General features: G+C 50.2%; 1 protein-coding gene across 1 annotated transcript in view; it reads right to left on the reverse strand.

Moving 5' to 3' along the window:
• IGF2R (insulin like growth factor 2 receptor) overlaps positions 1–27,078 on the reverse strand; it is a 100,527-nt gene that overhangs the window by 50,735 nt on the left and 22,714 nt on the right. The window contains exons 3-11 of the mRNA XM_032408244.1: positions 22,089–22,210; positions 20,418–20,516; positions 15,234–15,366; positions 12,541–12,670; positions 10,754–10,859; positions 7,969–8,131; positions 7,617–7,791; positions 6,680–6,783; positions 1,092–1,256 (exon numbers count right to left, since the gene is read on the reverse strand). Coding sequence (XP_032264135.1) covers positions 1,092–1,256; positions 6,680–6,783; positions 7,617–7,791; positions 7,969–8,131; positions 10,754–10,859; positions 12,541–12,670; positions 15,234–15,366; positions 20,418–20,516; positions 22,089–22,210 — 1,197 coding nt within the window. The remainder of the gene's footprint in view (positions 1–1,091; positions 1,257–6,679; positions 6,784–7,616; positions 7,792–7,968; positions 8,132–10,753; positions 10,860–12,540; positions 12,671–15,233; positions 15,367–20,417; positions 20,517–22,088; positions 22,211–27,078) is intronic.

Genomic DNA, 27,078 nt, shown 5'->3' on the forward strand with positions numbered 1-27,078 from the left:
TTATCTCTACAGATGCAATTTGCTTCTACTTATACCTAATTCCAGGGCTGCTGAAAGGGTGAAACTAAAAATGTCCCAACTTGATTCAGCTTCCCTCTTGGGAACCCTGATTCTTAGCACTCGGTCTCTCGGCCCCCTGTGAAGTTTGAAGGCCTGGGGCAGGGGTCATGCCCGCCAGGTTTGCTGCCATATCCCCAGGACCTGGTCTGGCACCTGCCACGTAACCAGTGCTCAATGACACCTGCTGAGCAGATCTCCAGGCCTCGGGGACAGACCACGTCACATAGATGTGGCAAGGGACACAGCATCCAAGGGCTCCCACACTCATTCTCCTTTCGGCCCCACAAGCATCTGAGGTGAGACAGGGAATGCTGACCCCCACCTTAGAGATGGGAAGAGACGGTGAGACAAAAGGGGAGAGCACAGGGTCAAAAGACAGACCGACCCCGGCCGCATCGGCCTTCACACCGAGGGTCCGACCCTCAGAGCCTGACAGGCGGGGGCGAGGTGGAAACACGGCCTGCTTGAAGCCCGCTGCAGAACTTTTCATTCTTTTTAACTGAGATGTAAGTGACATGGAACACGGCAGTCGTTTTAGGTGGACGACATCCTGACCTGATCTGTGCGCAGGCTGTGCGTGGGAGAACCCCCACGTTTAATTACCATCCATCACCACACACAGATACAAGTGTGTGTGTGGGTGTGTGTGTGTGTGTGTGTGAGAGAGAGAGAGAACTTTCAAGATCTACTTTCTTAGCAACAAGAATGTAGATCTAAAATAAAAAACTTCCTAATCACAGAGTACAAGACCTGGGACTTGGCAGTTTTTACTAAACTAGGGTAAGATTAGCCCAGGGCATCCCAATGAGAAGAGTAATGCCAAGCTCAAACTCAGGTATTTTGCCTCCTAAGTCAGCATCATTCCTAATAATTTGTACGACTGCTTTGTGAAAAGGGGGACAAGGCCAGGATACAATTTGTTGACAGTTGAAGAGAAAAGCAACAGCATTTCCAAATGTTTTCACAGGGAAAGAGGCAAGAGAAGGTTCCTGTGAACAGGCGGATGGAGCCCCACAGCGCGCAAGCCCTACCTGAGTGCCGAGCCAGCGCAGACAGGTCGTACCGCTTCTTCCCGTCGGCCACACTGCAGAGGAGATCCTCCTTCTCCTTCACACAGGCGTACTTCGTGTCCCACGTGAAGAAGTAGGTGCAATCTACCTCCCCACTGAATACAGGAGCTCCTTTCCCATCATTACCTGTGCAATTTGAGAAGGGGGGGGGAAAAAAGACACTCCATTATATGTAACCAAAACCTAGTCAGCCCATTGGCCACCAATGCCAACTGGGCAGTTAAACTCAAGTCCCAAACCCAAAGCTGAGGCTTTGGGGTCATCAGAGGGGTCAGAGGTTAGAGAGGCTTCTCTTGCGTTTCAGACAATCGTAAACCCCTCAATGGCAGGCCTGTGTCCCTTCCACCTCGGTAAGTCGGTCTCAGTAGGCCATCAGCTGCTTACAACACATTCACTGTGGGTGCCTAACAAGGAACATGTAAGCCACCAGGCAGGGCTTGCTGCACACGGGCTGCGGTCAGCCCCCGCACAGGCGCATGAGTATCCTCTGCGTCAGATGACAGGGATTCACCAGAAGGCGGACAGAGACCAGAGCTCGAGCCCCAGGAGCGCCGCTGGCTTTACGATGCAATTTCGGGCAGGGCGAGTTCCCGGAGATTCATCCCTAACCAGAAAAGAACGAGTGAGAGTGTACAGCTACCCCACCGAACTGTGCGGAGGCCCACGTCACCTCCCAAAGCCAGAGGCATGCCTCCTGGCATTCCAGCATCCTTGAGCCCCAGGCCTCCATCGGTGCGGCTGCCTCCAGCACCCTACCATAATCCGGCGCTGCTCGCCACACCTCCAGGGAGCCCTGAGAGCCAGCTCTTCATAGGCCACTTCCCTGATCCACGTAGCCTGGGATTCGGCAAACTCTGGTCCTTTTTCCCTTACTAGAAATACTACCCCTCGGCTTTCCAAGCTGGTGGACGGCTGGCACGGAGCTCTGTTTTCCGCCCCTTGATGGTTTAATAACCCTCCTCTGGACCTCCTACATGATTTGCCTTTCTTGAGGTTTGGTGCCCTGAAGTGCACAATGTTCTAAAGCAAAGGGAAATAATATTTTGTACCAAGGGCAAATGATGTTTTAATTGTAATTTCTCTTAAGTCTTTAATATTATAAACATTGTAACTATAATACCAGCAAGAGCAGCTAGGGTGTACAGAGCACAGCCTGAACCAGGCACTGAGCATCAAAGGGCTACAGGCAGGAGGTCTGCAGAAAACAGGCTCAGGTTGAGGACCTGATAGATCTTGGCATATTTAATCCCATGGCACAGGTAGTTTCAGCCCCATTTTTGCAGATTAAGGGGGGGTGGGTGTTAAATAATTTGCGTACGGTCTTATAGCTAGAAGCAGAGGAGTCGGGATTCAGACCCAGACAGTCTGGCCCCAGAGCCAGGCTCATAACCATAACCACAAGCGATACTTCCCTACACTACTGTGGGGGTTTCTTTCTTTCTTTTTTTCTTTTAAACGTATGTACTTTAAGCCATTCTTTTTAAGATGCAGCACTCCCAGCTTCCCTTCTGACAACAAAGAGCCCCCCCCCCCCCGCCCCGTTTGGGACTGCTGGGGCCTCCCTCCATGCGTGCTACCCCAACAGCGGACCCCAACAGCACCTCTTCACCCCGCCCACAGGATGGAAGGACGAGCAGCTTACTCCGGCTGGACCTGCTGGGTTTGCATTTCACTACCTGGAAAAGATCTGTGTTTCCCACAAACTTGATGTATTCGCTGCATTTCTCTTTTACCAGTAAGTTCACAAATCATTAAATAATACTAGGAATGGTTCGAGAATCCATCCCCACTTTGGAGCTGGTTCTGCATCTGAAATTTACTGCTTGAGGGAGCACTAGTTTTCAATAATCACTGGTGTATTATTTCATTATTCAATGAATTTTGGAAGAATGAAACACGCCGGGGCTCAGGGGAAAATGGATTCCTGCAGCAGAACCCAGTCACCCTCTGCCTACAGCACCGTTCCACCTCATGCGATGGCAAAGACAAAGCCCACGCACCACACTGGTTTAATTCTCCTTCCAGCTGTGCAGCTAAACTGCATTGCCCAGCCTCCCTGCCTCCAAAGTTGGGCCATGCCACTTAGTTCCAGCCCATTGTTTAAAAAATGCCGTTCCCATTCTGCAGAGTCCTTGGAGGCCAAGTCTACAGACAGCAACACCAACGGGATGGGAAGCACGAGAGGAGCAGGCAGAGCCGAGCCCCGCCACCAGCACCTCCGACGACCTGCACTGAACTAAAGAAAATAAACCCTTAACGGAGTGAGTCAGTTAAATCTGTGGGTACCTTTGTACCAGCCTATTCCAATATATCACTCATCCAAAAAGAACGATTTCATGTCCTTATCTGACAAGATCACCAACAGTAAGTGTCCCATTACAGCAAACTCGATGTTAGCTGCCGAAACGAATGGCTGTGTGTACGTGTGCACACATACAGGCTCAAAAACAAACATATGCACCTCTGTGTCTTAAAAATGCATAAGCCCGGGGCGCCTGGGTGGCTCAGTTGGTTAAGCGACTGCCTTCGGCTCAGGTCATGATCCTGGAGTCCCGGGATCGGGTCCCGCATCAGGCTCCCTGCTCGGCAGGGAGTCTGCTTCTCCCTCTGACCCTCCCCCCTTCTCATGCTCTCTCTATCTCATTCTCTCTCAAATAAATAAATAAAATCTTTAAAAAAAAAAAAATGCATAAGCCCTAGATTCGTGAACATATATAACTCTAGAACATCCAACTTAAACTATAAACCACGTTATATTACATAACCAATTAACAGCCATTCACATACAAAAATTACATTATTACATTTATCCAAATAAACAAAATCCACCAAGGGATTTTTCTCTAAGAACTCTAAACTTAAGTTTGAACACAATAATAATGAAATAACTTTTACAGTACACAGTCTGCTCCAAAGTTTGAAGGACTGAATCACGGAGCTGGAAGGAGTCGTAAATATTTTATGACCCTACTCCAGCGTGAGAGCAGGCTCAAAACCTCTCACAAAACATCTAACATCTCCCTGTCTGGTCTTCTTGCCACCATCCTAACTAAAACAGCCTAGGAAGACACCGAGTTTTTGGCATGAGGACATCTCTGTGAATCCTGTCAGGTCTGATAAAGGCCCTGAGGTCACATGAAGGAACGGACATGGGGTGGAATGTTCTGATCCGTCAGTGGTGACGTAGAGTTTGTATGAAGCAAATTTGGCAAAACATTAGCAACTGTTCAATAAAGAGCAGTGAGCATATAAATTTTCATCGTAATGTTCTACTTGTATGTTTGAAAACCTTTAGTAATAAAGATAAAAGAGGAAAAAATGGCCGTTAGCGCTTTTTTCAAGCGCCGGCATGTTCCAGCACAAGCCTTGAGTGTTGGCGCCTCTTCCTAGCAGTCCCAGACTATGTACCCTTCTCAATATCCTCCTCACCTGCTGGGATCTTTTTAGATCATTATTCTATCTTCCCAGCATGCCCAAATGAGATCAGTGTGCGCGCAAAGATCTCAGCCAAGTCATTTATAAAAAGCCCAGAACAGAATGGGGCCAAAAGGGGTAACGACAAGGTCGGAGGGAGACTTGAACCACGGGAGCTGGCCAACAGCAAAGCGGCTCGGCCGGCAGGGGAGGGCGGGCGCCCGGGGGCCTGAAGGCCTGGGGACACAGTGTGAGGAGCAGGGTGCATTTCCCAGGCCTGGGGACGTAGTGAAAGGGCTGGACTTCAGAGACAGTCCCCGAAAAGCCTGAAGAGGTGAGAAGGATGGAAGAAAGATGGGGGGTCTGGGGAGGGCAGCAGGGGGGCATTCAAACCACATGCGAGAGGCACCCAAACCAGAGTCATTCACCCTCCACCTCAAGTCCTGGGGACTCCACACTGATTTCTACAGAAAATCCAACTCCTCTGCAGGACGTACAAATTTCTCACCCTCCATTTGAGGGTCTTTAGCCATGTGCATTCTGAATCCGAAGCTCTGAGCCAGTCACACCTGCCCACACTCAGGCCTTTGCATGAGCTGCTCCCTCTGCCACAGAGACTGGTCCCCACAGCCACCCTACTTGCGTGCCTGGCTTACTCCGACTCGGCCCACAGAGCTCACCAAGCAGCACCTCCTCTTTCCCTGACAGCCCTGATCCTCCTCGCTGCCCACACCCCAAACCGCTAACTCACTGCCTCCCTCCTGACAAGGTCCGGGGTGCAACACTCGCCCCCAGCCCTGGTCCAGCCTGCACGACCCGCACTCCGGGCACCGTGCCGTCTCTCCCTCTATACTCCCAGTCTGAGCGCCTGGAAAGCGCACAGCCATTACGGTATCCTTGGGCCTCATGGGGTCTAAGCAGATAGATCAGGACAAAACGTATGCTGAACAAATCCACTTGAACGTGGATGTTATCAAAAGGGCCAGCAAGCAGACTCCAGGGTGAGACTGGAGTGCACGCTCTGAGAAGACAAGCAGAGGTGGAGGCGGGGGGGGGGGGGGGGGGGGGGGGGGGGGGGGGGGGGGGGAGGAGTAAAGGGCACTTTGATTTAATGCCTTCCCGTCTGCTCCACTCCAGGATCCTTCCTCGCCTGTTCCCGAGGCAATTTATTAGAGCCTGGTGCCCGTCACAACCTCCCTGGCCCCCTTCACCGTCATAGGCTCGAGGTTCTAGAACAGGCACGCCGTGTGCAGTTGCCTCTCCCTGAGCCCCTGCTGAATCACAGAGGAACCTGCCTCATGACCACTGGTCAAAGCTCTGCCATAGAAACGCAAAAAACAAACAGAACGAAGAGCCAGAAAGACCCTCAGGGGTGGGGCAGCCTCTTGAGCCTCTGCGGCTATACGGCCTACTGGAACTAGGCCAGCTCCAAAACGAGAGCTCCGTGCAGAGGCTCAGTCCGCCTGCACACACCTGGGGTCCCAGCCTGGAGGCCGACGGACGGGACGGCTCTCTGATGATGATGGGATCCCATCACTTCGCTGCAGATGCAGACTGCGCCCGAGAGCTTCAAGATACGGACCACAGCACGGCTTTCTGAACTGCTGGCGCCATTATGACCTCAAGAAAGCTTATCCTAATCTCTCAGAAAAACCAAACGTTCCACTTAAACTTGCCCGGTGACCTCTTGCAATCCCCCATGTCCAGCCTCCACCACGTGGCCACTCGTTTGGGCCACTCGTTTGCATAAAGGGTCGTCTTGAGACTAACTTCAGAAAAGAAGAGCTCTTTAGTGACCACCCCTTGAGGGTGGGGAGTAAACCCACCCTGCTGGACCAGCACTCACTTCGGTGCAAGCCAGAATTCGAGACAGAAACGCTTTCCCAGCAAGCCCAGTGCTGGGCCCCTTCCCAAAACAAACAGAGAGCAGAGGAAAATGGAAACAGGATGTGTGTGTCATGGGTGGGGTGGGATGGAAGGGGTACTCCTGCCCGCTCCAAGAGAGCAACCTCGTCTGGGGACCAGAGGTGGCCACGTCCAAAGGAGAAGGTCTGCCTGGTCCGACCGCACGCCGCTCCCAAGAACACACGTGCTCCCATCACTGCAAAGGGCAAGGACAGACCGCCGGCACTCACCTGCCGTCTTATTGCACTCGAAGTTTATGACGCTCATCCGCTGGAACCCAGAGCTGCATTCGTCCCCTCCGGAATAGATCAAGGTGAGGTCTCCGTCGGAGTATCTAGATGTTTGCAACACACAGACACGGGTTTGGGAGAACCAAGAAAGAAACTTGAATTGTTACACGTTTCTACATGAAGCCTTTTGCATACCATCAACAAATCAGGACTGACATAAAACAGCAAGCTCTCTGCCCAGCTGGGGAAAAACGTCTAAAGGAAATGAGTTCCAAATGTATGGGCTTGTCGTCCTCTTACTTCAAAGTAATAGCTGGCTGGAAGAAAGCAGCACTGAAGGTTTTGCTGTGAGCATGAAAACTCTTCCACTCTTGTTTTGGATTTTGTACAAAATAAATAAGGCCCAAGAAACACACAGTGTATGTAGCAACTGCCGTAAACACAGTCTTACCTGAGGGATCCTGGACAATACTCATTTGCAGAGAGCTACATTTTCATAACGCTTTTGTGAAGATAGCTACCAAATTAAGGGTCACAGGAATTGTACTGAATGCGTTTTCTTAGTTGTTTCAAACTTTGATGCAATGCTAACGGCATTTCAGATTCTCAAACTGCCAGGGAAAAATCAGAACTCCTCAGAAAAACCCATTTTAAAATACAAAGGCCAAATCAACTCTTAAACTGATTAAATACCTTTCCTACACCGTGGTTCCTTACACACACCAGATGATAAAACGAACAGTTTTCACAGAAACAGTCCTATTGGAAAGCCAGGTTCAGTGACAAATGGCAACTCGCCTACGTCAAACAGGAAGGAATGCTGGCTTAACGGACCTGCCTGTACTTTATGGAAAATGGAAGGAGGAAGGAGACAAGGGAGGTCGGTTATGTTTCACAAGAACAGACACAATGCACTTGAAAATTACTGTTTACACACCGGAGGGTTTGATTCTGGTATTTTCCTGCTACTTTGATTTGAGAGGGTTCATTCTTCTTTACTTGGCAAATGGCGGCTTCTTTCTTACTACAGAACGGTACTTCAACTTCTCCACAGACATTCAAATAAAACATATATTCCTTTCCATCTGAAGCGTAGTAAGAGGAGGACAGAGCTAAAGAAAGAGGAATAGATGAGGAGAGGCTCTGTTAGGTCCACAGGTGCTAGAGGGTGAGGGCATCACTTCAAGCACACCCGAGCCCCTTTCGGAAACACCCACCCAGGGGCAGAGGCGAAGTGGGCCCCTCTGCACACGTTCCCCCTTCCTGCTTCATTTCAAAGCACCCCTCACCTCCGTCCTGTCGGAGTGGCTGGAGGTCAATGGTGATGTCATGCTGTTCACTGCTCAGAGAGCAGGTTTTACTTTCCAGATAATCTCTGTGGCACGCATACTCAGTGATCCACTCAATTTCGTAGCGGCAGTTGGATTTTGCTGTGAGCTTGGGAATGGTGCCCTATCAGAAACAATTTGAAAGGAGCAAAATTAGTGTTTTTAAATGCAGATTTTCCATACTTCTGAAAAGCTCAAAGGTACGTTGTTGGGTTTTTACGTTCTTCCATTCCTGTTTCTGAATGATAACTACCCCTAACACAGTTCTAGCACTTGGCATATAACCACCCTGTTTACTTGCAACTGTTCTTGTCTCTTTCAGAGTCACACCCGAGGTCCAGCCTGGACTCGACATCACCCGACAGCCACAGCCTCCGCAAGCAGCCATGACTTGTGGAGGCACATGGTCTGTCCCCTCCTTTCTATCGGAGCTGAAGGGAGCTGGCCAGATGAACCCCCAAGCTGAGGAGAAGTCACCGTGTGTGTGTGTCTGGGGAGACGGTCCGTAACCCCTTTCTTCAGGTTGTCAAAGGGGGTCTCGGACACACCTCACCGGTCCTTGAATCTGCTCCTGCCCCTGGGGGAAGCCAGGGCATCACCCGCCACAAACCCGAATTCTGCCAAAGACCTGCTTTTACAAACGTGAGCTCAGATGCTCGTGTTTGGTGTGAACAGGGAAGGATGCAATCACTGCTGACCAGAGTGCAGTGCACCCTCTCCCACCATCTTTGGGAGAAAGGCCTCGCTGGTCTTCGTACCAGGAATAGCCTCGCCGCTTCCAGGAAACACCCCTCGGCAAACGTTTCTTGAGCGCCTGCCCCGTGCCAGGCACGGGACGAAGCACCAGGGCTACACACACAGATCACAACTTATAAGACACAGAGCTGCAAGTCCAGGTCTGACCCAAAATCGAGGCTTTAACCACCTGGCTTGGGGAAGCTGGACACCTAGGGCTGGGGTGCCGAGCACCGAGTGAGTGAAGCCGGGCACAAAAGGCCCCACCACGCAAGGTTCACTCATCAGAGAGGAAAAGGCAAGTCCATGGAGACAGAAAGTCACTAGCAGCTGCCAGGGCTGGGGGTTCAATGGGAGTGACTGTCCTGGGTGCAAGGTTTCTTCTGGGGTGATGGAATGTTCTCACATTCGATCGTGCTGGTGGTTGCACAATTCAGTTAATATCTAATAACCATTTTGTTGTACTTGAAACAGGGGAACATTATAGTATGTAAATTCAATAAAGCTTTTTTAAAAAGGTCTATATGACAAAGTGAACACTGACTAAAATTCCAGCTCCTAAGGGCATTCAGTAAGCCTGTGTAAACACTTAAAGAAACCCTCAAGCGTTAAGGTGTCGTATGTCACCCAGTTCTGTCCGGTGAACAGTTAAGCTGGAAATGGAACCTTTCACTCCACAAAAAACAAACCGGCCTCCTTTCCTAATGCCACCAAGCACCCTGTATCCCAGGGAGAAGAAAGGAGGGAAACTCCTGATTCGCCTCACTGTGGTGGAATGAACCGCTCCTCCCTGAACGTACAGGGAGGAAAGGGCAACACAAAGACCCCGGCCAGCTTGGAACACCTGTCTCATGGGGCTTGAAGACTCTCACCCCACATCTGCAAGTGTCCACAAATGTTCCCTGACATTCACCTTCAGAGCTCACGTCAACCGCTCATCAGTCAGGTCTTTGCTAAGCGGACGCCACGTGGCCCTGCAAGACTGCAGACATAAAACGGAAAGCTGGCCTGGCCTACACTCTGTCTCCACATCCCCCCCACAAAACAGGCCAGCTGCCAGCAAGAAACCAGACCAAATTCCATGTTTGTTTGTGGGGAGGGGGAGCTTGCTTCCCTCGCCAAAGAATTCAGCTCCTCCTCCTTCATTCTATTATGAGGAGACAGAAATAAATGAGAGGAAAGCCCTGCCCTTCCTCCCCGGGGGCTATCTCCCTTCCATCAGCACCCCGCACCTGCTAGAACACTCGAACAGCAACGGACACGTGCAACACGGCCAGGCATGGGCCCAAGGACAACCAGACTCCGGCCCTACCCGCGAGGAGTTTAAAAGTGTGCTAAAACTGAGTGAACAGCCAGAGGACAGGGTCAGGCACCCGCTTGCGAGTGTGGGAGGAGGGGCTGAAACGCCCCACTGTGAGACCCTCGAGTAAGAACCTTCCTTCTGGCCAGGACTCTCCTACCTGAGTGGCCCCCAAACTCCGGCCACTGGCCCGCAGAAGCTCGGCCAGGGCGGCACACCATCTGGTCCACTCATTTCGTACTATGTTTCCATAAACCAATCAGCTATTTTTACCTTGCCTCATCCTAACAAATACTAGCTAGGAAATCACAGGTTTGAAATTATATATATGGCTTTTCAAACAGTCATTCAAATCAGCATTACTATATAAATTTTAAAAATCTTTCCATGAATCACTTAAAATCATCTCACACAAACTAGAAAACGCCATCCTCCATCAACACACCATCCTGCAGCAACACACGCAGGGGCCCCTCCGGGTTGGTGAGAAATAGCAAACGCCAAGCTGCTGTCCCCCGGAGACCCTCACATGTGCAGGAGAGTCGACCCCAGAAAGCACGTCTTCCCGGATATTCCACCGCGGCTGCCCCTTTCTCGCTCCCCCTCTCCTGCCCCCAGACCCACCGCCCCGCCCCACCCCTAGATGCACTCTCCTAGACAGCCCACGCTAACGCGCGCTGCTGGAAAGTCCTCCGAAGACAAGCCACTCACCTCTCTGCGCTCCGACGGGCAGACAAACGTGATCGTCACCGCCGGGCTGTGACCGTCACAGAAGTCTAGCTCCCCGGCCCCTTCTTTCACGTAACTCAGGACAAGCCTGAATAATACACGTTGAGGAAAGAGTGTTATAAAGTATGAACTACACTCAAATTGATCTGTTGCCCTGAGCATTCAGCTCACTCAGTTGGGGGCCAGGGGTAACAGAATGAACACTAAACTATAAAGGAAGCCATAGCATGAAATACCTTCGATTTCCATTTTAAAAAAAAAAAAAAACTGATTTTAAGTAAACTTCAATGAATGCTATTTTCTTTTTAAAAATAAATAAAATGACCAACATGTAAATTTAAATACTAAGAAAAGCTGCTCGAATAAGACAAACAAAAAAAACTATAAACGATCAAAGAAAACAAAATAAACACAGCCGAGCAGGCTGAGCACATCTCTGTCCATGAGGCTGCACGACTACTTCTTCTCTAAACAATAACTTGTAAGTGGAAGCCAAGATCTTTTTCTCTTCAACCTGAAGACAGCCAAGTGGCCCAGCCGTTGTGACCTCCCACAGCCAGGAAGAGCCCCAGCCGCCCGAGTGCGCAGGGGTCTCCCAGCAGGACACGCCTGCTATTCCTGGCGCGCAGGCCACAGAGCCGCCGAAAACACGGGACCTCCCTCTTCTCCGAAGACAAGCTCGAACTCTCACTCAATGCCCACGTTGTGCAGCGTCTCCTCTCCGCTGTGAGGAGTCACCCACCTGTCACTCAGGACAGTGTGATGGGACGAATGGTGTCCCCCTACATTCACATTCCACAGCCCTGATCCCCAGGACCTCAGCATGTGACTGTATTCGAAGACAAGGCTTATTACACAGAGGTGATGAAGTAAAAATGAGGCCACGGGAGTGCGGGGCGTGTGGGCGTGGCGCTAACCAGATATGACTGGCATCCTTATCAGAAGGAGAGACCAGGACACAGACACACAGAGGGAAGAGACCATGTGAGGACACAGGGAGAAGGTGGCCGTCTACAAGGCAAGGACAGAGGCCTCAGAAGGAACCAGCCCTCCTGACACCTTGGACTCCCAGCCTCCAGAATGGAGAGGAAATAAATTTCTGCTGCTGAAGCCAGCCTATGGCACTTCGTTACGGCAGCCCCGGCAAACTAATACAGACACACATATAGAAACCTCCCAAACATTTTTAAATTTAGGTTATGCTCCAGAGTCTTCTGTGGACACAAGCACCCGCCCCGACACACCACCAGTTCCGTGCTAGAACAAGCCACAGCAAGGCTTCTACCAAAGGCCTCTGGAATCTACGACGTGATCTAAGATGGGCTGGCATGGGACACGCTGGACAAAAACCTCTCTCTGCTAATTCAAGGTACGAAGGAAGGCAGTGAGAGAGCACGTACCGAGAACACAGCGTATCGTAAGAAACAAACCTCCGCACACCGGGCACGAGGGTGCCCACCACACCCAGGCAAGGAGCAAGCTGCCCCTCCACGACGGTGTTCTCAAAGGACAGAGGACGGGGGACACAAAAGCAACTTCATGAGTAACATGGAAACTATCAGCACACGCCTTAAGGTAGGGGTTATTTCATGAACCGAACACCAGTATGGATATGGGATGGATCAGGATATTTGTCTTTAATGGCTGTAATGACCAGTAATCAGACAATCAACAAGCAAAGCAGCCTATGTGACTGGTAGCAACCACGGATGACTTCACAAGCATCTGTAGGGACTTGCTGAGGTTTACACACACCAACGCAGACCCACCTGTCCTTGCTCATGAGCTTCAGTCCCTCCTTGGGCTGGCCGACGTCGAAGGCCTGGCCCCCTCTCACCAGGCAGGCAGCCGTGCCGGGGGGACAGCCATGCAACTGCGGACTGGAGTCCCGTAGCGAGTCTGTAAGACATCACGTGTGATGCTCCGTCAGACTGTACCTCAGGACAGGTAATCACACTCAACCTTACGCACAGGAGTCCCTTGACAGCAATCACCCAAGTTCTGAAAGTCCTCAAAGTAACCCAAAGTAGCAGAAGTCTGGAAACAACAAACAAGCTAGGATCCAACCCCATTCTGAGAGACCACGGGCGCACCAGGGGCCTCTCCAGATGCATGAAATGCGTGCGTCCTGCCCCCTGGGGCTGCTGGGAAGCAGAGGCAAGACTGCAAGGCACTCACTCTGCACCTGTAGTGGAAGAGGCGATGAGAAACAGGGACTATCGTGTAATTTGTACTCAAGGAACGTACGTACCTCCCTTTTCTAAAGATACACTAACTTGAGCATTATCCCCCTCTCCAAGCTATAAACAAACTTTCGAAAACGCAGGCACTCCGTGGATTGGTGGGAAGATGAGGAGATTCATGGAAAGAACCTACATACAGCTCTGGGTTGAGATCGTAAAACCACCACTTGCTATCTCTGTAACTTTGCTCTAACGACACAACTATCCAACTGCGGTTTGGGAGAGGATCAGAGAACGTCTAGATGTGCCCGGAACAACGTGCAGCTCTGCTTGTACACGGTGGTTTGGGAGAGGATCAGAGAACGTCTAGATGTGCCCGGAACAACGTGCAGCTCTGCTTGTACACGGCGGTTTGGGAGAGGATCAGAGAACGTCTAGATGTGCCCGGAACAACGTGCGGCTCTGCTTGTACACAGCGGTGGCCTTACTCGCTTCCCAGGCCCGTGACTGGTACCGTACCTAACTCTAGCTCCATCCAGGGCTGTGACTCAGGGCCTCGCACATGACAGGGGCTCAAAAAACATGTGCCCCACAAAGAAGTAGCTATGGCCCAGCCTGGTCTTTCAAGCCTTCTCAACCAGAGGGGGTCTTCCACTAAAGCTCTATCTTCTCCAGTATGACAGAAGGTGGACCTTTAGGGGGTCAAGGCCGTCCCGCAAAACTGCACCGGGGGGTGGCTTGAGTCCACACTGTGTCCCTGCTGTGCCGCTTGCCCCCACGGCTCAGCAGATCCCTTGGCTTACTGAAGGCAAAACCGGAGGCATGCGCCCTGAGCGTGCAGAGCGGACACACAGCCACAAGCCCACAACTGCTCCTGAGGTTCTCAGGGTCACTATCAACAAGGTTTGCGGCCCGAGGCAACTTCCTGGGGATGGAGAATATCTGGACAGAAACCGGTAAGTCCATTTTTTTTTTTAACTTCTGAATTATAGATTTACAAAATTACTATGAGTCAAAGTCACTGAAGTTCAACCCAAACTGCCAATAATCAGAAAGAAAAAACTTTTGTAAGAAAATCTCCACTGAATTCAGATAATCCTCAAAATGATAAAAGACCAGGAATCTTAATGTTTTCTAAACTAAAATGAATTCAATCATCTGCAAGACTCTTCAGCTTTATAATCAAATTTGAGCTATGGGCCCATTTAAGACACAGGCTTTGTCTGTCTGCCTTTTTCCAAAAGAACGTTAAAAGCCGTCCTTGGAGAACACAGGAATGATGTAAAGAGCCTGACACACAAAAAATCTAAAATTACCACTGGTCACTTTTAGTGAAGCACGTATGTAGTATACGCACGTTTTAAAACTGTTTAGAAATAATCAAAATGGTACCTAATGTATTTGTACAATTCACCGTAAACTCATATATTTATCACCCAGCCACACCCTCCTGTACTGAGTTTATTCCTAATATTTTTTCCAAACTTTTCTAAGGCCAAAGTCCCATGTACAATGTAAGAAACAGGAACATAAAGAAAACACTAACAATGATCTTTTCATTTGCTAATTTACTCGTGACACGATTGCTGCTGGTGTAGGAGAAAAACAAGTCTTGGTCTACGGAACTAACAACTCCCTGAAAAACACATAAAGCTAGGTTCTAGAAAGTGCTGACAAAACAAAGGCTTAGTAAAACTTCTTAACGCCCTATTTAGATAAAGACCATTTACAGCCTTCAGTTTATTTAGCAAAGACACCCAAGCTTCTCACACCACTTCTGGCACCTAAGGAGGAAGCGAGGCAGGAAGTTGGCTTAGGACAAAATATGCATCACAACCCAGTTCACAAGGTCACTGGACCATCCTTCTCTCCCTGTCACCTGGCCTGCAACTCAAAGCCCATTGATGGCTCGAGGCCGTCCTCCCCACGGCCCCTCCCAGGAAGGCTGACTCATCCTGCTGCAGCTGGTTCGGGGTGCCAAGCACACCCACGCCGTTCATTCTCCCACCATCTCACTGAAAGTCAGATACCCGAGATTCCTGGAACCAAAATGTCTGGCAGAGAGAACTCACTGAGATGGACCAACAGTCTGGATAAAATCAGTGATGGAACCAGAACTGACTGGGGGTCCAGGGGTGGGCTTATGCACAGAGAACATCTTTCTGCGTCCTTAGAGGGCCGACTCAATGACATGGATATCCAACTAGGAATAACGGTGGAAGGGCAAAGATAGCGAAGCCTTCTAAGAAATCCTTCACCACCACCACCCCCAAACCTACCTATGTCTCTACAAACGTTGATGAACAGGGAAGTGTCCGGGTCAGAGTCATCCACCAAGTAACCCCCGCTAATCTTGATCAGTGGATTTAAGTCATGCTTCTTGAGCTCTCCATCAAATGCATAGCACGGCACCTGGCAGAGAGGAAGAGAAAAAGTGAGTCTTGGACACCCACCTTCTTGGGGTACCGGCTCAGCAGAGCCTTTGACCAATGTCACAGAACACCAGTCTCCACTGCTTAGGGTCTATCAGGCCGTGGGGTCCCCCGGAGACAAAAGAAACAAAGGTCAACAAGTGCCTCAGCTGCTCTGCATTGAGAACCACGTCTTTGCCTCCCGACTGCCCCATCTCCATCAGCACGCTATAGTATCTGCCAGCTTACAGATGACCTCCCTCACCCCTCCACTGCCCTCGGCCCTCATCCTGGAGCTCTGCAATTTATGGTGAAATTACCTGACTGGTCCATCCTCGTCCACTCCCCTTCCTCCCCTTCCATTCTTCCTGAACATGGGCACAGGAGGTTGCTGTCCACACCACACCAAAATCACCCCCACCCAGTCACCATCAACCACCTGCTGCAGACGTGATGTGCATTCTCAGCCTTCCCCCGGCCTCACTCACAGTGGCATTCAAGTGCCACTGGCCCTTCCCTACTGCCCAACCCCATTCTTTCCTTTGCTGTCTGGTCCCCCAGAGGCTCCGGGTTTCCCTCCACCCGCTGGCTGCTCCTTCTCAGCCTCCTGGGAACATTCTTCATCTCCCTTCCAACCCTTAATGCAGAGGTGCTCCACACCTGACTTCTCTGGTCACTTCCCTGTCTACACTCATCCCCCTGCTCATCTCCTGCCCAACTCCAGACTTCCGAGCCAACCACAGTAGATCTAGTTTATCAGCAGACTCTGGAGACAGAATGCTCGGCTCCAAACTCTGGTTGCTGACAGTACGACCGTGAGCCAATCTGACCTCTGTGCCTCCGTTTCCCCACGTGTCCAATGGAAATAATGACAGTCGTTAGCTCAGAGGGTTGCTATAAGGGCTGAATGAGTTTATGTAGGTAAAGTTCTTGGGACAGTTCCTGTCAAGTTCATATAAATGTTACTTGTTACCGTTACTTCCCATTATCACTTAGATACCCAAAAGCATCTCAAATTTAATATTTAAAAATGAGCACTGGGTGTTTGTTATATGCCACTGATGAATCACTAAACTCTACCCCTGAAACTAGTAATACACTCCACGTTAACTAAGTTAAATAAAAAATAAAAAATTCTACCCTCGAAACTAATAATACTATATGTTAACTAAATTGAATAAAAAATAAAAAATTTAAACAATAAAAAACTAATAAAGTAAAAAAAAAAGAATAATAAAAATAAATGGGCCTTTGATTTCTCCCTGCAAACCTGCTCTTAGTCCAGTACTCTCCATCTCGGCATTCAACCAGCTGCTCAAGCTAAAACCTTAAGATCATCATAGACCCTGACATTCTACATCCAAAACCATCAGCAGGTCCTGTCAGTTCTGCCTTCAAACTGAATCCCTGATCAACAGACAGTCCCTGACCTACAGTGGTTTGCTTACGATTTTTCCACTTTACGATGGTGCAAAAGCGATATGCGTTCGGTCTCTTAGACTGAGGGTATTCACAGGCAGATAGATCTCTATGACAAAAGTTAACTGCTTACTGTTTAGCTAACAAATTTTTCTTAGAAAGATGCTACCAAACCTGCAGGAATGCTCTGACCTACTAACCCTTTTCCCCAGTCCAGTTCTCAGAGATTTCACAGAGATCTAATGGATCAAGTCAACCGGCACCTCCTCGAAGCCTCAGGGGACACGTGAACTCCTTTCAACCAGACCCCTAAGGCAAACTCTCCCCACACCCACAGCAGATCAGTGGTCCCACTGATGACTGGGGGAGGTTGGGGGGGCAGGCACACAAAGTCAGCTAGGTCAGAAGGCCAGATGCCAGGCCTCACACTGCACCCTGCAGAAAAGCAACCGAAATCAAAGGGATTCCTGCAGACTGTAATGAGGCTCCAGTGAAAAGTGACCACGACGTCCATCATCCTGCAAATGGAAAGCCTGTCATCCTCCAGCAAGGTAATGCAGAAACAGTAACTCAAGCAGGGAGCTATCGGGCCGGCAGTGGGAACGGGACACAAGGGGCGACTCCCCAGCTACAAAATGAAGGCCTCTGAGAGAAGGGAGCAGGCTGGCAGCCGGCAGGAAGGAAAGCGGGGCCACGTCTGAAAGAGCTCGTAGTTCTCAGCTAGCTCAGTTTCACCAAAGGCTTGAGAGATTCCAGTAAGCAAGGTCTGCGGACGCCCGGCTCGAGGCAGTTTTAGCCACTTCTGGCCGGCTCTCTACTCCAGGAAGGAACAGAAGACACGCCTAACACAGCACCCCACAGAACTGGAGCGAGCATCGGAAAAACAGTCAAGGCTCCTGGGGAAAGTCCTCCCCACTTCCTGCTCCACGGAGCAAAGCAATGGAGACATTCATAAGAGCAGGAATGTAGCCACGGGGGAAGGAGGCCGCTGGCCAGCCTCACACACCACATAGTGAATCAACTTGTTAGCGCCGGACATATATGAACTGCATTTATGTAACTCTGGTAAGAACACGAGCACGCCAGTCCTGAATTCTCTGTGTTCCCAGGAGTGCTATGGTAAGAGGACATACATCCAAAACATTTCAAAGAAATTACTACCTTAAAACAACCTCCACCAGAATCCACTCAACAAGCATTATACTGGCAGTCTGTAAGGACAGTGTCTGAACTACCGTGAGCTTCACCCCCCAATTATTCTAAATCGGACAAAGCAACTGACAACCGAAATGAGGTACGGAAATCCAGACTCCAGTGACACTAAACCAAATCTGGATTGCTTTTTTTTTTTTTAACATAAAACATTCACTACAGTTTTTGAAGCGATAGGATCGCCTGTAAGGTGGAAAGGTGGAATCAAACCTTACTGAAGACAGAGAAGAGGAAACCCGCTCGCTTCAGCGACCGCCGCGCTCCTCCACTCTTCTGGTCTCGATTCACCCGTACCTGAGGCACGACGGATCCAGGCTGTGAACGAGGACCTGCCCTCCATCCCCTCCGTCTAGGCGTTCTCTAAAAGCAAGAACCCTTTCAAAATTTAATGAAATTCCTACTTCTTGGCCCACGACAGGCCCTCCATAAATGAAAACTGAATGAATAAAGCCCCGGCTGCCAACTAGACCTAAAGAGAGGCTCGCTGAGGACAAAGTGCACATTTCTCATCCATCTTTAGATCAGCTTCTAAGAGAAATTAAATGTCACTGTTTTGAGAAAAAACATGGACTATACTTCTCCCCTCAAACATCAAAAACTGATTTAGAGCAAGGGGCCCCCTCACTTTCCTATAAAGGGCAAACAAAGTAAATAGTTTAGGCTCGAGTCACACAGGTCTGTCTTGTTCTTCTTTGCTTTTTTCACAATCCTGTACAAATGTAAAAACTGTTCTTCGTTCTGGGGCTGTACAAACACAGGCCGGGGCCAGGCTTTGGCCCAGGGGCTATAGTCTGTGACTTCTGACCTCCAACACAAAGAAAATAGAAAACAAGTAGCTATTTATGTATCTATTTTGCAAAGCAATTTTTCCCCAGGTAGTGGGAGACATAACAGTCAGTTCAGAAAAGCAAGGCAAGAAGACACTCGTCAAAACAGGAAAAATGGGGCGCCTGGGTGGCTCAGTTGGTTAAGCGACTGCCTTCGGCTCAGGTCATGATCCTGGAGTCCCAGGATCGAGTCCCGCATCGGGCTCCCTGCTCGGCAGAGAGTCTGCTTCTCCCTCTGACCCTCCCCCGTCTCATGCTCTCTATCTCTATCTCATTCTCTCTCTCAAATAAATAAATAAAATCTTAAAAAAAAAAAAAAAAAAAACAGGAAAAATGGGTATCACTGTTGAGCTGGAGAACCAGAGCCCAGGAGGACTTCTGTGGGGCCCAGACAGCTCTGAGGTCCCACAGGAGAGGAGGAGGCACATCCCTCTATGGTTCTCAGATGCTTTTCCTGCCACGAACCGTGTGCTGGCACACAGGTTAACTGAAGCATTAAAATTCAAGGTTTAAATCTGACACCGTGACCTCAAGGTCAGTGTCACTGTATTAGGCCTTGACTCTTTCCACACTTGAAATTTTTTTCTCACGGAGTGTCCCTTATGCTCTTTTCCAGGAGGCAACATTTTGCCTCTTTCACTTCCATTACCAGACTGTCTTTTCTTTTAAAGACTGCCATATTTGAAAAACCACTGATCATTTATTATTTATAGCTTCATTTGGCTTTATTTTTTAAAAACGAATCCTCTCTTTTTGCCCTTCTTGAATGACATTGCATTGGGCCATCAGTGAAAATAACCGATTACTCCCATTTTCAGTTCCTAGAGCCTAAGAGAGTCTTTGAACTCAACCCTTCAGAACATAAAACTTAATGGAGAGATGTGAAAATAATCAACCCGTGAAGCCTGTCGCCTAGAGAAGCACAGAAAACCACTTTCAGACCGGGGGGGGCCTTGTATAATGCTTGTTGAGTGGATTCTGGTGGAGGTTGTTTTAAGGTAATAAAACCACTTTCAGACCTGGAGGGGAGGAGCGGCAGGGGGGAGAGCCACACAGCCAAGCCAAGCTAACAGTCTCTGCGCTCGGGGAGAGGACGCTTCACGAATCACCAAGGATGACTTGACCAAACACCAGAGAAAGAGCGGAAGGAACGACAACAGCCATCTAGTCTCTGAGGGGAACCGGCAAAGAACTGAACAGCTAGGGACACCTGGCCTGGACTCTCAGCATCCAGAAGCCACGCCAAGGCTGAGGAGATGGGCGCCAGGAGGGAGAGTGAATAATCCAAACATAAGGTCACCCATGTCAGTCACTGAGTTGCACAGTACTAGAAACCAAGAACGAACTAACTACCTAACTGAGTAGATGGGGAGCCAGTCTACTTCTAATGACATCCTGGGATATTTTAAATGCCCTGTCCTAAAAATAAAACCACCCAGCATCATTTTAACAATTAAATCACATGGCATCTCTGCTCAAATGGCATTTGAAAACTAAAAAAGATTTTTACCCCAAAAGGCTTGTGCCAATATTTCAAATCTTAAAGGTCCCAGAATGTCCTTCGTAAGCACATGACCTTGGGTCCCCTTGTTACCTCTTTATTGGCTTTAAACGTGTCTTTCTTGCAGGCGGCACTAGTCCTCCACTCGAAGTAATGCACACAGCCTGTCGCAGTTACAAATTCAGGAGTTCCCTATTTTTAAAAAAAAGTAAAAATAAGTTACCATACTGCATATCATACGGGGTTCCCCCCCCCCTTAAAGTTAGAAACAGTAAAGGCTAATGAAAATTTTAAAAGCAGCGAGAAGGGGAAGGAGAGAGGACACAACTGTTTTAGCTAATCAAGGTCGTCGAGAAGTTCCCAAACCCAGAAATTATGAGACAAAAGCTTCGTGAAATCACGTTGGAATTTTGGTATAACTGGTCCAAAACTGTTCTACTGCACCAACTATGCAAGCACAGTAAACTCATGGGAGGCAATCCTCAGAGCCCTTCCACTCTCAAACTCCAAATGTTCTCTTAACCAAATGCCAACAAAATCAAAGCCAGAAAATGTGACCTCATACTTCCTGTAAGCTGAGGACGGAGGCCCATCTGGACCCGACCGAGTTCACACACCAGCCTCGCTTCAGACACCCCCACACTCAAGGGCAGCCCCTCCACACAGACTGCAACCAGGGTCGACTCCAAAATGGTCAACCACAGCGCTGCTGGGTGATACGTGACACCGAATTTACCTCTACACTCCCATGTGCAAATCTAGGGAGTTCTTTGCAATTCTGGTTCTCATAGGATGAACACAGAATTCTTGAAGGAAATCAGTTAAAATTAAAGCAGCAGCTAGCTTATTCTGTAACACAGACCTCCATATTTCAAGCCACTGCAAACAGATCTTTTTCTAAGGTTTCAACATAGACAAGAGTGCATCTGACAGGCTGGTCCAAAATTAACAATGTTAAGTTCTATTTTTAAAGTTCTTCAGAGGAGACATTATGGGCCTGAAGATGCAACAGTCATAGCACCAAATTCTAAAATGATACTTTAAAGCAATCTGGTAGCCCACATGAGTTCGCTCAACCTTATTTTTCTAAACACTTGGGTTCTTACTCTGATTAGAGAACTTTCATAAGATCTGTATATAAATTGCTTCTCCTAAAAGCTAACAATTATTTACTGAAAGTACCTTTCTATATACCAGAGATTAAAACCAACAACTCACATGTAATATGCAAGAGTAAGAACAAACATCATGCTTTAAATAATGTCCCCTTGCAATACTAGTAACACTCAAAAAAAGTATGATTAATGGCCATTACCTATTGGCCAAGACTTCTCCTAGACAGATGCTGGTCTCTCCAATTTAATGTAAGTGAGGAAACAAAAACAGTTTTTAAAAAAATAAATGCATTGCTCTAAAAACTACCAAGATAAAACGCTAGGAAAAGAAGTTTTAGAAATAAAAAAATTTATGCTTACAATGTAAACACTCAACAGTGTTTTGAGTTTAAACACACTAATCACCTTGAATTGTAGTTTTATACAGGATGTAGGTCAAGTTTCACTTAAAAGTTGTAACTATGGGCTAGGGTTTGTTTACATATTGGCTCTTAATGGTGATGGTGTTTTGGTTGGTGGTTTGATGGTTCTGTTTGTGTTTTTAATTTTGCTCACTTATTCTTCCTGGAAAAATACTATAGCAAGAATGCCTAACGGGCAAACATTTTTAACAAAAGGAACATTACAAAGTGACTCTGTGTGGACTCACCAAGGTTTTCCCACATAAGAAGGTAATGCTACTCTGGATTTTGTGATTTGGGCTTTGCTTACAGCTCTCTGTTGTGCTGAATTCCAGAAGAGATCTGGTTGCAGTTTTTGAAGAAGAATCACCTATTTGGAAAGGAAAGAGCATGAACAAGCCATAAAACATGCATAACCATAAAGCCATTTCCAAGCATAAGCAAATTAAAAGTCATACTATAATTCATCTGAAGGCTCATAAACTTACAAACTGTCCCTTCCCCAGAATTCTCCATCTGAGTAATGGCATCTCCATCCACCCAGCTGCTGTTCAAGCCCCAAACACAATACATTTGAATTTTATCTTTCTCTCATCTAGCACATTCAAGAAATCAGAAAGATCTAATGGTTCTACCTCCATCTCAAATCCGTCCACATCTCACCACCTCTACTACTGCTGCTAAGACCACTACCATCTCTCACCTACACTCTGGCAATAGCGTAGGATTGGTCCCCTTGCCTCCACTCTTGTCCCTCACCATCCCCCCTTCCCCATCTACCTTGACCAATGTGATCTTCGAAAACAAAAATCAGAACATATAACTCAACTGCTCAAGTCCTTCAATAATTTCCCATCATACATGCTATAAGATCAAAATTCTTTAGAATGGCCCACAAGTGGGGTGATTACATCTCAGTTTGCCTGGTATGTCACTGTAATAATCCAGAATAAAATGTCTATACCATACCAATATGGTGATAAGTTGGTATAGGAACAGATAAACTGACAAGCAGATTAGAACAGAGAGCAGAGAGAGATATGTATGAATCAAACCTTGATATATGACAGAATAATAGATCAATGGGCAAAGAACAGACTATTCAATAAAGGGAACTAAAAAACAAAATGACAATCCATATGGGAAAAAAGATAAAAATTGGATCTCTACCTACCACTGTATACGAAAATCAACTCTAAAATAATTAAAGACATAAACATCAAACTTTTGAACTCTTAGTAGAAAATATAGTTATCGTTCAGATCTTAATATAGAAAAATATTTAAGTCTCAAAAGCATTAACTCCAAAATATTAATATATTTGACTTCTTACATTTAAAAGTTTACATTCATAAATAGCTTAAAAAAATAGCTTAAAGAACACAAACTAGTTATAAACTGGGAGATACACAGACCTGGCAAAGAACTGGCATCAAGAATATATATACTCACACACAACAAAAGAATAAAGAACTTTTTTTTTATAATCCTAGAAAGTGAAACAAAATAACCTCTACCTGAAAGAACACAAAAAGAAGAGATAAGGGAAAACCCATACCTAGTCATGTCTCGGTGAATTTTAATATTAAAGGCAAAGAGAAAACTCTAAGGCTTCTAGAGACATAGAATGGGTCACATGCAATAGATAACCCAATATAAAATGGATAAAATCCATCAAAGGGAAGAAAAATATGTCAGTAAATATATGAAGAGATAGATGTTCAACACCACCGGTAATCAAGGAATTGCATACTGAAACCACATGGCATACCAATTAGAACCATTCCACTGACAAAAGTTAAATACCAAGCGTTGGAGAAGAAATGGCCTAGCTCTCCTTTGTTGCTTCAGCATGGCATTAGGTCCTGAAATTGAACATTCATGTACCCCATGAGCTACGTATTCAACTCTTAGGTATCTACACAAAAGAAACCCATGCACATGAAACACATGAAACATAAGCAAAACCTGGAAACAACCCGAATGCCCATCAGTAGAACAGTGAATAACTTACCTTGGGAGAGCCACACAATATTATATAAGAGTTCCTTGGAACAAACCACAGTGAAAGATAACAAGATGGCTGATCTTTAGCAACATAATATTGTTACCACTTTAAGTCCCAGAAAATTACACATAGCATGATGCACACTTTCCATAAAGATAAAAATATCACACACATACAGAGATTTTTGAGAAAGAGACAGAGAGACAAAGAAAGGGAAGAAAATTTTAAATACAGGCTAATTATTACTCCCACTGAAGGGAGACAAGAAGACGGAGAAAACACACAGACAGTGGTTATTCTCAGGTTACAAGATTTTGTTAGGGATGGGGCTCATCACATTATCCAAAACAGCTAATTAAAGAACAAAAAAGGGGCGCCTGAGTGGCTCCTTGGTTAAGCGTCTGCCTTGGCTCAGGTCATGATCCTGGAGTCACAGGGATCGAGTCCCGCCTCGGGCTCCCTGCTCAGTGGGGAGTCTGCTTCTCCCTCTGACCCTCCCCCCTCTCATGCTCGCTCTCTCTCATTCTCTCTCTCAAATAAATAATCTTAAAAAAAAAAAAAAAGGAAGAACAGAAAATGGTTAGTCTACGGATTAGTTATGACTGTGTATCATGAACTCAGGATTGTAACTGGTCCAATTCGATACAAACACCTGAGATCTTCTTTTGAAAAAGAAATAAAGGAGGAAGAGGAGGAGGAGAGTAAAAATTAAGATGCCAATGGAGAGGGGATAATGGGTTTCAGAGCTGCCCCCACAGCACCAGGCTCAGAGTCCATTGGTTCTTTCTCCTGACTGCCCGCCTGCCTTTGTGCAAAGGTCTGCCTGAATCGCTCTCTCCCTGAAACTCCCGAGATCTGTCCGAAAATCTTTTTTCTCGGCCGAAAGCACAGAATCCCTGCAGTCTCCGGGACCGAGGACAGCGCCCCGTGGACAGCGCCCGTAGCCCCGCCCACGGTAGGTGTGTCTAGCGCCGGGAGACGGGGCGGGGCTTCAACGCGCCCCTGCAGCGCGGCGCTCCAGGAGACACGGAGGGCGGGCGAGGACGGCAGGAAGCGGCACGCGCTGCGGCCAGAAGGGGGCGCTCACAGGCCGCAGCCCCCCCACCTTCAAGACCCTCCCCCACGCCTCCTGTCCCCCCACACAGCGGCCCCTTCCGGCCCTGTGCCCAGAGCTCCCGGGGGCTCCTCATAACAGCTGGGCCCGCCTTGAAAAGGAAACGCGGAGGGCCCTGGCCTCGGGCTGGGAGGGATCCAGCCAACCTTTTGCCGCCGCGGCACGGGGCACCGGCATTCCTAAGCGCCAGGCCCCCATCAGCATCGCACCCGCCTGTCCACCTCGCCTTCTTCCTCTGCCCGCTCCGCCCGGTGGCCGGGACCGGCTGCCAACCGGGGCACTCGGGGAGAGGCCGCAGCGAACCGCGGCAGACAACCGCGGCAACCGGCCAGCCTGGCCGTCCTCCCCGGACGAGAGCCGGGTGAGGACTGCGGGGCCGCGGCCAGCACGCCAGGCCCACGGCCAGCTCCCGAGGACGGCGCCAAATGGGCTGGGCCGCGCTCGCCGGGCCCGCCAGACCGCGCCGGGTCCTCCAGACCGCGCGCCGGGCCCGCCAGACCACGCTCTCCAGGCCGGGTCCGCCAGACCAGACCGCACTGGCGGGGCCCCACCAGACCAGACCGCGCAGGGTCCTCCAGGCCGCGCTCTCCAGGCCGGGTCCTCCAGACCAGGCTGCGCGCGCCAGGCCCGCCAGACCGCGGTCTCCAGGCCGGGCCCGCCAGACCAGGCCGCGCTCGCCCAGGCCCGCCAGGCCGCGCCGGGTCCTCCAGACCGCGCTCTCCAGGCCGGGTCCGCCAGACCGCGCTGGGTCCGCCAGACCGCGCGCTGGGCCCGCCAGACCGCGCGCTGGGTCCTCCAGACCGCGCGCTGGGCCCGCCGGACCGCGCCAGGCCCGCCAGACCGCGCGCGCCAGGTCCTCCAGACCGCGCTCTCCAAGCCGGGTCCGCCAGACCAGGCCGCGCTCGCTGGGCCCGCCAGACCAGGCCGCGCTCGCCGGGCCCGCCAGATCGCGCCGGGTCCTCCGGACCGCGCCGGGCCGCGCGCGCCAGGTCCTCCAGACCACGGTCTCCAGGCCGGGTCCTCCAAACCAGGCCACGCGCGCCAGGCCCACCAGACGGCGCTCTCCAGGCCGGGTCCGCCAGACCAGGCCGCGCTCTCCAGGCCAGGCCGCGCCGGGTCCTACAGACCCTGCGTACCAGGCCCGCCAGGCCACGCTCACCAGGGCCCGCCAGACCGCGCCGGGTCCTCCAGACCGCGCTCTCCAGGCCAGGTCCGCCAGACCAGGCCGAGCTCGCCCGGGCCCACCAGACCAGACCGCGCTGGCGAGGCCCCACCAGACTAGACCGCGCCGGGTCCTCCAGGCCGCGCTCTCCAGGCCGGGTCCTCCAGACCAGGCTGCGCGCGCCAGGCCCGCCAGACCGCGGTCTCCAGGCCGGGCCCGCCAGACCAGGCCGCGCTCGCCTGGGCCCGTCAGACCAAACCGCGCTTGCCGGGCCCGCCAGGCCGTGGCGAGTCTGCCAGACCTCGGTCTCCAGGCCAGGTCCGTCAGACCGCGCCGGGTCCGCCAGACCACGCGCTGGGCCCGCCAGACAGCGCTCTCCAGGCCGGGCCCTCCAGGCCGCGCTCGCCCGGGCCCGCCAGACCAGGCCGCACTCACCCGGACCCGCCAGACCAGGCCACGTTCTACAGGCCAGGCCGCGCCCAGTCCTCCCGACCCTGCGCGCCAGGGGGCCCGCCAGGCCACGCTCGCCCGTACCCGCCAGACCAGGCCACGCTCTACAGGCCAGGCCGCGCCGGGTCCTGCAGACCCTGCGCGCCAGGCCCGCCAGGCCGCGCTCGCCCGTACCCGCCAGACCAGGCCACGCTCTACAGGCCAGGCCGCGCCGGGTCCTGCAGACCCTGCGCGCCAGGCCGCGCTCACCCGAGCCCGCCAGACCAGGCCGCGCTCCAGGCCTACCAGGCCTCGCCTGCAACCCTCGGCGTCCCCGGCCGAGCCCAGCCGAGCTCGCAACTCGGCCTCGCTGAGGCTCCAAGCCCTGGCGATCCCGACTTCGCAGGCGGCCTCAGGGCCCACCGCGCGGCCACCGGGCCTCCCCAACACATCGCTCAGAGCCTGTCAGACGGGCAGACAACCCTCCCCGTGCTAGTCACCAATGTGCTCCGGCAAGGCTTCCCT

Source organism: Phoca vitulina, unplaced genomic scaffold (genome assembly GCF_004348235.1).
Source record: "Phoca vitulina isolate PV1807 unplaced genomic scaffold, GSC_HSeal_1.0 scaffold9, whole genome shotgun sequence".
Classification (NCBI taxonomy): domain Eukaryota; kingdom Metazoa; phylum Chordata; class Mammalia; order Carnivora; family Phocidae; genus Phoca; species Phoca vitulina.